The sequence below is a fragment of the Macrobrachium rosenbergii genome, chromosome 4 (assembly GCF_040412425.1).
Source record: "Macrobrachium rosenbergii isolate ZJJX-2024 chromosome 4, ASM4041242v1, whole genome shotgun sequence".
NCBI classification, from domain to species: domain Eukaryota; kingdom Metazoa; phylum Arthropoda; class Malacostraca; order Decapoda; family Palaemonidae; genus Macrobrachium; species Macrobrachium rosenbergii.
In genome coordinates this window covers 37,084,447-37,096,598 of record NC_089744.1, presented here as the reverse complement: position 1 = coordinate 37,096,598, position 12,152 = coordinate 37,084,447, and the positions used below count along the sequence as shown (strand labels likewise).

The 12,152-nt window shown below is 34.4% G+C and overlaps 1 protein-coding gene across 2 annotated transcripts in view; it reads right to left on the bottom strand.

Annotated features, from left to right (window-relative positions):
- LOC136832717 (sushi, von Willebrand factor type A, EGF and pentraxin domain-containing protein 1-like) overlaps positions 1-12,152 on the bottom strand; it is a 149,494-nt gene that overhangs the window by 15,613 nt on the left and 121,729 nt on the right. For both annotated transcript variants that reach the window (XM_067094205.1, XM_067094216.1), the window contains exons 36-43: positions 11,288-11,399; positions 10,082-10,267; positions 9,679-9,829; positions 9,123-9,245; positions 6,890-7,119; positions 5,726-5,921; positions 2,865-3,084; positions 558-768 (exon numbers count right to left, since the gene is read on the bottom strand). In XM_067094205.1, the coding sequence (XP_066950306.1) occupies positions 558-768; positions 2,865-3,084; positions 5,726-5,921; positions 6,890-7,119; positions 9,123-9,245; positions 9,679-9,829; positions 10,082-10,267; positions 11,288-11,399 (1,429 nt within the window). The remainder of the gene's footprint in view (positions 1-557; positions 769-2,864; positions 3,085-5,725; positions 5,922-6,889; positions 7,120-9,122; positions 9,246-9,678; positions 9,830-10,081; positions 10,268-11,287; positions 11,400-12,152) is intronic.

The window sequence follows — 12,152 nt, the reverse complement described above, 5'->3', positions numbered from 1 at the left end:
TATATATATATATATACATATTTGTATATATATAAATATTTATATATATATATATATATATACATATAGTATATATATAAATATTTATATATATATATATATATATATATATATATATATATATATATATATACATACACACATACATATACTGTATATATATAAATATTTATATATATATGTGTATATATATATATATATATATATATATGTGTATATATATACATATAGATATATTTATATATATATATATATATGTATATATATATATATATATATATATATATATTTATCAGTATATATATATATATATATATATATATATATATATATATATATATATATATATATATATATATATGTGTGTGTGTGTGTGTGTGTGTGTGTGTGTGTGTGTGTGTGTGTGTGTGTGTGTAATCCAAACAGTCAAACTTAAAGGTCAAACTAACATCGGTATTTCAGACATTCGCAGAGATAATCAAGTGACTGGCAAGCTGACCTTTTGCTCTTAATGGTCTTGCAGTGGAAATCAAAACCCGAAACAGGCTGTCACTGACCTCTGGCGTTCCACAGTCGACTGGCTGGCAGACAGGGACAGCTCCCTGCCAAGTGCCGTTTTCTATGCACTCAATATGGCGATTTCCCTTGAGCATGTAGCCGTGGATGCAGGAGTAGTTGGCTATGCTTCCGAAATAGAAGTGGTGAGCTGTGACTTGGCCGTAAAGGGGAACTTCGGGTTTGCAGCACTCGACTGGTTCACATGTGGTACTGTAAGGGGAAAAGAGAAAGGAGAGAGAGAATAATGATTGATAATCTTGATGAGCGTGTGTAAGGGTAATGTCTCTTTTAACATCTCTTTTATGAAGTTTATTCAGACCTTCATACGTTTTCTTCTCACTGATGTAATTAGCCGTCATCAACGTGCAACGCTTCGCAAGAGATGAAAAGCCATTGCCAACTATGTTTGGAAATTTTGCTTTCGTCACCATTTTATTTTTTCTTTTTGTCATTTTGGTATTTTCACTCTGTTGTCTTTTATTAATTCTCTTAATAGGTTTCCGCTCCTCCTTTGAGTCAGTTTTCTCCTGCACATTAAAGATTTTAAGGTCTTTACAACTTTAATTCTTTTTCTTATCTTCGACAGTCAATCATATGTCGTAGGTTCCCTCTCATAAATCAGAACCTGTCAAATGTTTTATGGGCCTATCAAGTTCATATGGCATTACATCATTACTTAAGTGACAGTTAGGATTCGAATTTTTCCCTCTTGGTTTTCGATAAAACATCGGTTTGGGTTTTCATTTTAAAAGTAGTTTTCTGCGTAAACACTTGAGAGAAATATAAGTTGGTTCTCTCAGAATGTTGTAATCAGAATGTTGTAAGAACATTCATGAATTTGAAGATGACCTGAGGTCACTATGCTAGAAAAGGGAATTATCTATTAATGATTATCTTTAAGGTGACCCCGTGTAAACAGATCCAAGAATGGTTAAACATAAACACACACACACACACATATATATATATATATATATATATATATATATATATATATTATTTATATATATTTATATATATATTATTTATTTATTTATTTATTTATTTATTTATTTATTTATTTATTTATTTATTTATAAAAGCTTAATTCTACAATACGCGTGATCGCCTTGAGGATGGCTACTGATTATTGAGCATAGTAACCAGAAGTAAAAGTTATCTGAGAGAATCAACATAGATTTATCTCGGATTTTATTTGAAAAAAATGGCCTGAAAATAATGGAAAAAATCATCCGCTCCCTTATTTTACCGAAAGTACGGGAAAAGGAAGGAAATTCCTGGTCTTAACTTGGCAACTACGAAATATAATGGAAGCCAATTTGTCACACAAACTTTATAGCGATATAAAGCTTTCTACGGGTTTTGGTTTATGAGAAAGAAATCCAAGGTATGTACCTGACCAATGAGGACAGGAAAAAGAATGAAGGGTGTAAAGAGAAAATAAAACTCCATAACTTAGCGAGGGAGCTAAGACTAAGAAGAAAAGAACCGCGAATGAAGTGGGATAAAAGGCGGTATGGTAGCAAATAAAAAGGCAGCATAGTGAAAGCATGAAAACAACAGTGGTGTGAGAGAAAATAAAATCGTAACGTAACAAAATCTTTGCGATTATTTTTATGTAATAATGCAAAATGTATACAACTGGGCGCTTTTGTCTAATTTCATCGCTGGCCAGGAATCTTAGGTCCACCTTACTATATTTTGCAAAGTAGAAAACTTGAGGAAGCGGAACATGAAAACTGTTTTTCAATTTGAAAACCAGGAAAAAACTAGGAACAAAAAGCAAAAAAAATATACAAAATTTGTAAATGAGATAGAATTGCAAGGTCTCTATCGTCAGACTCTTATTTTCCTTCCGTTCTCGTTAAAATATTTTTAGCCCTCATAAGTGCTACATACCAAGCATGAAATGAATAAATGTTTTCGCCTTTGCGATACAAGAAAAAGAGGCAAGAGTTTGTGAGACTGGGATTCGTTGATCAAATACTCATCGTGAAATAATTGTAACTTCATAATTAAGAATGGTATAATATATATATATATGTACATGTGTATGTAGGTATATATATATATACATATATATATATATATATATATATATATATATATATATATATATATATATATATATATATATATATATATATATATATATATATATATATATATATATATATATATATATATATATATATATATATATATATATATATATATATATACAGATCATTCTTAATTATGAGTGCTTCTGCCTTTGGATATCCACATGAAGAATATAGCATTAAAAGGAATAAAATAAAACATACTTAAACTCCCCCCAACTTCCCAGTCGACATTCAATTCTGTCTTCTCCAGTGAGATTGTAACCTGGAAGGCAGGACACAGTGGCCACGTAGGGGAATCCAGTGTCATCTATGATGGAGACGCCATGAGGAATGTATGGTGGATCGGGGCAAAGAGATTCCTCGCATACTGGAGGCGATCCTGACCAGCGTCCATCGGCCTCACATACTTGGTACTCGCCGCCTGGAAATGGAAGTATGGTAAAGGTAGCGACTGTCCTTCTGTTGATGTGTATTCTTCGCTAACACAGATTTCTGTCTTGTCTATCTATCTGTCTGCCTATATCCACCTATATGTATATGTATATATATATATATATATATATATATATATATATATATATATATATATATGTGTGTGTGTGTGTGTGTGTGTGTGTGTGTGTGTGTGTGTGTACTGCCCTTCTGTTGATGTGTATTCTTCACAAACACAGATTTCTGTCTTGCCTTATTTATCTGTCTACCGATATCTACCTATATATGTATATAATATATACAGTGTATATGTATATATATATATATACACACATATATATATATATGTGTGTGTGTGTGTGTGTGTGTGTGTATATATATATATATATATATATATATATATATATATATATATATATATATATATATATATATATATATATATATATGACTTTTTATCACATCTCCGTGATTCATATTCAGTCAGTAAGCTACAAACGTCCTTTAATATCCAATTCGCTCTACCTCGAAATAATATATTTTCATATATGTTACCGAAGGGGAATATTTTAGTCGATAATAAGTTCGTCATCTCGTGGGCTCGAACCAGCGAAGACAAGAATCACGGTGATGTGATAAAAAAAAGTCATAATATGGCTGCGTGCGACAAACGCACTACGGGGTTAGCATGTCAGAGGTGGGTGGATATCGTCTCCAAATACAAACACCTGAGTTCGACGGGCGATTTGTATAGGGGAAGACGATATCCACTTATACCTCACTTGCTGGCAGCGTGGGTTAAAATGCGTCCACTGTAGTCCTGAGTTCTTGTCTTCGCTGGTTCGAGCCCACGAGATGACGAACTTATTATCGACTAAAATATTCCCCTTCGGTAACATATATGAAAATATATTATTTCCGAGGTAGAGCGAATTGGATATTAAAGGACGTTTGTAGCTTACTGATTGAATATATATATATATATATATATATATATATATATATATATATATATATATATATATATATATATATATATATATATATATATATATATATATATCACACATTACCACAGGTGAAAAATAAGAGACGGGATGTAGGTCCTGACCGGTTTCGACTTTATTTCAAGCCACTGACGAAGGACTGATACAGGGGTCCAAGAAGTCACAAATATATATACTACAGGAATAGTACTGACGAACGTACACAACCGTGACTACATACCCACCCTAAGGCCGGTGTCGAGGTAGGAGTGGCCTTCAAAACTCATTTTGCTAAAAATCACAATATACTCTCAGGGGACAATACTGATAAACATACCGACCATAGGTGACCTCAGATCCACACCTGACAGGTGTCAGGGAGGCGGAGTTTGGAAACTCATTAGCACTACTGCCCTGTACTGTGTTTACAAATATTGTCCCCTGAGAATATATTGTGATTTTTAGCCAAATGAGTTTTGAAGGCCACTCCTACCTCGATACCGGCTGTGGGTGGATGTGTAGTCACGGTTGTGTATGTTCGTCAGTACTGTTCCTGTAGTATATATATTTGTGACTTCTTATACCCTGTATCAGTCCTTCGTCAATGACTTGGAAATAAAGTCGAAACTGGTCATGACCTACACCCCGTCTCTTATTTTTCACCTGTGGTAATGCGTGATAAAAGAACCACGTACAAAAGTGATAATAATCATTATATATATATATATATATATATATATATATATATATATATGCATATATATATATATATATATATATATATATATATATATATATATATATATATATATATATATATATATATATATATATATATATATATACACACATACATACATTAAAGGTAGCCACCTAACAACTAGAGGTATGGGAGATTCCTTCCTTGGCTTTCGGAGGTAAGTAAACATTCCCTCCCCTCTTTGATGTACAAATGGTCTAAAGACCAAAATGTTATGGTCTAGTTCAGCGCATAAAGCAATTGGAAGAAAACGGTCGAGAGTCGGCAACTGCGGCTTTAAAACATTTTTCTTCAACACATTATTATTGTGAAGTCAGTTTGTTTTGTTAAATACAAAACTATAACTAATTATTTGCATTTATCTGAAGATAGAGGTGGGGGGGCGTTATTTTAGGGGCGGATGTTAAATGCTTCGCTCTTACGTCACTGGCTAACCATCTGAAAGGGAGTTGACTCATATTTGATGTAAAACTTCATCCCTCTGGCTTTAGAAATAACATATTGTATTCACTTTTTTTTGCATCCCTATGTAAAAAGAGAGGAGTAGAGTTTGCTGGGGCGGTGAGGAGCAGGGTAAATTAAATGAAGGATTCCTTGTGCTTCAGGTTATTATCTTGAATAGAATCAGATCAGCTTTCTTCAAAAAAAACCGCGCTACATCTTTTTGAGTTTGATAAAAACTTCATCAGTTGTTTATTCATTTGTGAAACATGTTCTTCACGTCGGTAATAATAGGCAAAACCTCTTTGGACCTCTAACTATTTTCTACATAAATGAACAAAACAGATGCAACTTGACTATCTTTAATTTATGTAAATAGATATCAATAAAGCGCTCAAAAATGAAATCTAAGAAAATCTATGAAATAAAACTTTATAACTAACCTTTTAGTCCATAACCTTCCTCACACGAATAAGAAGCAGTTGAGCCGTAGCTGTGAGGCTTGTTATGTTCTGCTGTTATGAAGCGAACGTACAAATGTTGCGTTAGGGCCGCTGGAGTTCCGCAGGGCACAGGTTCGCATGTTGGAGGGTCAGAGCTCCATTGCCCATTTGCTTCGCAGGAAAGCATGCTGGAACCCTAATGATTGAAGAATAAGTAAAGATTTCAGTAAACTTATCTGCTTTTGATGTACACGTGCGCGTGCGCACATACACACACACACACACACACACACACATACTCACACACTCAGACAGTGGTTTCTTAGGAGGCAAACCTTCCTGTTCTTAAGTCTGTTTATTGGTTTTGGGGGTTAAGTTTGCTGGTCTCGTTTTCATTTCCCACTTTGGTGTTGTGATTCATCGAATTGAACTACACACACCCACACATAAATATATATATGTATATATATATATGTATATATATATATATATACATATATATATATATATATATATATATATATATATATATATATATATATATATATATATATATATATATATATATATATATATATATATATATATATATATATATATATATATATATATATATATATATATATATATATATATATATATATATATATATTATATATATATATACTGAAAATGTGTGCATTAATGCTCGTCTACAATGGTTAATTTTTCATAATCACAATAATGATAAAAAACAACTTTACTTATTAAAAATGGCATAAGAGTTGCACACTATAACTTATTGAATAATACCTTCAAGTTTTACATACCAAAGACTGCCATTTATAAAAAAAAAAACGCTTGTAATGTAAATATATCAGATTTTTCTTTGTGAAACTCAGTATTTGTAAGATTAGATATTATTCGTAGAGTTAACTGATAAAAATATTGTATAGTGTGATGAGAAATTGTAATCAGAAATGCTTATTTTTCTGTATTAATGACTTTTTTTTATTTATGATTACAACAGTTTTCAGTCACTTTGTTATGTCTACATGTTGAGTGGTATAGTTTTTAGAAACTACAAGTGAAAATCTATATAACTTTTAACACTCCCAATATTAAGAGGATGTAAGGCTTATATTTTCAACATAGCATATAAATTAAATTGCAAATGAATTTTACCTGCATATTATACCCTTCCAGGCAAGAGTAGTTTGCCGTGGCTCCATAAAGGTAGCCATTTTCTACCACTCTGGAGTATTCAGACAGCCGAGGAGGGCCACAAGAAACCCGGCGGCATTTAGGCAAAGCAACAGACCACTCTCCTGACTGAAGGCACTTGGCTTTGCCTTCACCTTCCAGTTGGAAACCTTCATCGCAGACCCATGTTATCTCGTCATCTACTTGGTATACTGCAAAATGAATGTAAAAGTGAGTAGTTCTTGGTATCAGAGTTTTGGGGGTTAGTTTATCACTAGAGACCATGGGTATGCATGCACGGTGTCAGGGAACTTACATTCTACCAGGGTTCAGTGGACGGGATCATTCCTTAAAGACCATGGGCATACATGCATAATATTAGGGAACTTACGCTCTACTGGGGTTCCTAGGAACAATGGTACCGTGGGACGGATCTTGCCTTAAAGACCATGGACATGCATGCGCAGTGTCAGGTAACTTACATTTTACGGGGGGTGACAGGGAACAATGGTTCCACGGGACGATATCTTACCTTAAAGACCATGGGCATACATGAACAATATTAGGGAACTTACATTTTGCTGGGGTTACTAGGATCAATGGTTCCACCTGACGGTGTCTTACCCTAAAGACCATGGACGTACATGCGCAGTATTAGGGAACTTACATTCTACTGGGGTTACTGGGAACAATGGTTCCACGGGAATGGATCTTACCCTAAAGACCATGAGCATGCATGCACAGTGTCAGGGACCTTACATTTTATTAAGGGTACTAGGAACAATGGTTCCACGGGAAGGGGTCTTACCTTTAATACCATGAGCATGCATGCACAATATCAGGCAATTTACATTCTACTGGGGTTACTAGGAACAATGGTTCCACCGGACAGGATCTTACCCTAAAGACTATAAACATGCATGCACAATATGAGGGAGTATACATTCTACTGGAGTTACAAGGAATAATGGCTCCACCAGACGGGATCTTATCTTAAAAACAATGGACATAAATGCGCTGTATCAGGGGACTGGCAATCTAACTAGGGTTTCTAAGGAACAATGGTTCCTCTGAACCTGATCTTACATGCATGCACCAACACAGCAGATAACTGAGTAGGGTGGCAGTAAAGTGAAATTGCTTTCTGAACAAGAATAGATAGGTACGATGATATGATAAGAGAAATCAGAGTGGGGAATGATAGTTAAGCCCCAGTGGAATTTACAAGCTTTAATAAAATTTTGTGATTTACCTTGAGTGAATATGAACCACATTTCATTTACCTTCTTCGTACATTCACCTTCTTTATACATACACTGAATTTGGTATAAACACGGTAGCAGCTTAAGAGTATATTGAATGCAAAAATTGAGAAATAAGGAGAGAGAGAGAGAGAGAGAGAGAGAGAGAGAGAGAGAGAGAGAGAGAGAGAGAGAGAGAGAGAATCAATGGATATCACGGAGGCTATTAAAAAAAATTCTCAGCCTCACCTAGAAAGAAATAAACCGTTTAGTGGCAAATGCAAACCACAACCACTTATATGAATATAGACAGAAATTCAATTGCGTGCCTTACGCAATAGGAAAGGACCTTTGAATATCTCTAGATATAAACAAAATCTTTAGACTGGTAAAGCAGAAGACTGCACTATGATTAAGCATTGCAAAAGGATTTGATTCATTAAGAAATCTATGAACAGGTCAACAAAATTGGCGAGGACCTCGCTTATTCCATTATGTGATGGACTTTTGAATTCGTGGGTCAGGATCAGCGCAGAAGGTGACCCCTTGTCAGGATATACAAGAATCAGTCCATTGATGAGCTACTGGATGTTATTAGCCTCATGGTTTGAACGAGTGATGTTTAAGCATTGAACGTAGAGCCGGTACCACAGGTAACAGTTCTATCTCTATGCGCACAATTTTAACTGAAATCGTTAGAATGAATGCTGCCTGAAAGTTGGATGCCACGAATAGACACCAATGCCACAAGTGTAATAGGGAAAGATTAAAAACGAAAACAGGGACTTCAGCAGCCACTGAGTCTTATTTCCCGCCAGAGAACCAAGACAATGTCTTAAGGGGTGTGTAACTATGGTTAAGGTCACTGGAAACTTGCTATATGGTGCGTGGTCTCTTCCCTTATAACCAGTGATACAAGCCTCATTTAGCAACAGACTTATTTTAGTATAAGGCGTACATATTTTTTTGCTTACCTCTTCCGACTGCTTCTGCTTCAGTGAGTCTGGAAAGCTTCTTTCCTTTTGTTTTCTTTCCTTTTTTCGCTCCTTTTTGTGAGCGCAAAGCTTGAGAAAGTTCAACGTTGTTGGCTTTTGGATCTGAAATTAAGCCAAGGAAGGCCATTAGAGGTAAGATCCAAGGCAATATGATGTTCATGATAACATGAATATAATACTACAAACTATCTGATGGAGAAAAATGCTCCCAAATGCAGGCTGTCATTTATGAAGTGAAAGAATAATTTTCATGAATTTTCATTATTATAGAGAATTTAGGAAATAATTACAATTACAAATAAAGCATAAAAAACCAACATTAGTTTTCAATCGGTTTGTATCACAGTACATACAGCTACAAAAATATTAACTTCAGAATGTGTAAATAACTGGAGTGAATCTTGGCAGATGTTGCTAAGTGTATTACCAAGAAATGGAACTTTAGGTAACATCCCTTTGAGCTGACAGAAAATAAGAAAGGCTTTCATGTCTTATCAGTACCGTCCGAAATCCCAACAGAATTACGAAATACAACCTTCTACTAGTTTTCCGTGCATAGGAATTGACGGGTCAGGGCATGTCACCAGATGGCAGGCTGGTGCTCCATTGCTCCAATTTCCAGACAGGAGACAAGTGGCCCAGTCCTGGCCCTCAGCCTTATAACCCTTTTCACAGGAAAATGTCACCTGTAGGCAATACATTTTTCAGTTTTGGTTCATGAAGAATATGAAGAAAGGATATCACTAACTTTGTTCCAACAAATCCCTAATTATGTTTAGTGTAATAAGTAAAAATTTTCAAAAACTATTCAGATTCAAGAAGTCCAAAACTTGGCTAAATTGTTCAGAATATGTATATTATTTGTCAAGTACAGGAATCACTGGAAGAGAATGTATTGTATGTAAAAGAAGTATGTTTCTGCTGAGCAGTAATCTTACTTTAGAGTTGTATATTGTAGTTTCTCCGAGAACAATGATGTTTTCCCTGGTAGGCGGAGGACCACAGTCGATTTGATAGCAAGTGGGAGGGTCTCCATCCCACTGACCATCGCTGTCACAGTTGATGACAGTCCTGCCCACTAGGCGGTGACCTTCTAGACAAGAATACCGAACAGTACCTCCTGCCTATGACAGAAATGATCTGCAATCAGACTAGATGAAGTATTTGTCGACCGCGATGTATAAATGGCTGTCTGCATAAATGGTTATTTTTATGTTTATGTTTATACCATTTTGCTTAGAATAACATATATCCGTATTTCAAATGTATATATTTAGCTTCTATCTTAGTATTTCTTCTTGCATGAAGACACAAGAGGTTACTCGAAGTCAAAGGAATATGAATGTAAAAAGTGGCCTACCTGTCTGCTATTTTCTGGCAGCTTGGTATGCTCATTAAAGTGTCCCTTTATGCAATTTTTTTCCTTCTTTGCAAACACTCTTTTCATTGAATGTCTTTTACTATGAGGCTGTATAGTATCTTTAACAAAAATCGACTTCCAAGAGTTCTTCTATAGTTCTTTTTGTCAAGGAAAATAGCTCAACAATCCATTCATGTTCTAAAATTTTCCTAACTCTCATCTTTGTAACGTGTTTCATTTATTTTTAAATCTGCAACATTTCAACTAACGATCAATCAGTTTTTCTACCAAGCTTTGTTCTTCTAACTATAATGTTTTACTCACGTCTCTTATAAACAATCTCAAACTATTTTACTGTCCCTACAGTGTCTTTTGCCCTTCAACAAATATCAACTATCATCCTTGATTTCTCTCTGTACTCCATTTAGTTAGAAAAAAATATTAAACAGGCATGGAAACATAATGCATTTGAGAGCTACTTTTACACTAATCCATTCATTTATTTATATTCACAGTCCTCATAGAAGTTTTATTTGCATGAAAAAGTTCCAGTCTTTTATAGGAAATCATTACTAATCTATAGCATCCACCATAGTCTATCCTAAGTTTTCCACAGCTGTGTGTATGTCTTTCACAGCTTTTTCCCTTGAATGTCTACCCTAAGAGTGATTGTACTAAATTCGTTTTTCTAAATAATACGACAGTCTGTGACTCCTATAGTTACAGCAAAATCAATGTGCTCTCTTATTCAAGTTCAAGAGATAGGGCTGACAGACAACGCTACCTTGAGACTTCCAATATCCCGAATGCCATGAACAACTTCGTCTGGGATTTCGCAGAAAAGTTCCACACAGACTGGCTGTTCTCCTGTCCATTCACCATTACTCTGACAAGTCCTGGGGAGAGATGACTCAGCTTAGAAAAGGGTAGTCTGTCGTAATCACTTTTTCTAACAAGATTTTTTTTTCTTTTTTAGTTTATGTAATTTGATTTGATACGGTTAGCTAGCAGAACGTATCTGATGGTCTGGTCTAATAATGAATCTGAAGCAAATAATTTTGACGTGGTTAAATAGCTTATCCCGTTAAATAATGTCTCATTAAAATTTAAATGATATTTTTATAAGTTTTTCGGTAGATTATTCATAAAAATAGCAAAAAAGAAAAGTTCCACTAACAAAGATATACGTCTCCCGATCTATGGATTGCGTGAACGATGTAAAAAAAAACTTGACTTTATAAGATACGATGTCTGTGGGATTTGGAATTTGTGGGATAACTGAAAACAAAAAGGAATGTCACAACCTATGGTTCGTCTTCTGTTCTAATGCTTTCCAGGTATGGGATTGATTTTGATTTCATGGCTAACTGGTAAGATACAACATTTGGATGGATTTGTAGTAAACATTCTCAGTCCCATTGTTTTTGTATTTTAAAAATGATAGCTATCCATGAATCAATGAAAATTCTTAGTCTACATACCAAGAAAAGCAAATCCTCAGGACTTGGAAAAATTAACTCATTATGAATCTATTTTAACTGAGATATCTGACCTAAAATACATTTAACCTGCAAAGAATTCTCTCCAGAATATTTAGACCAAAAATTGAAATTGATTTGTAAGCAACTAAGTTCAAAATATCTCTACCA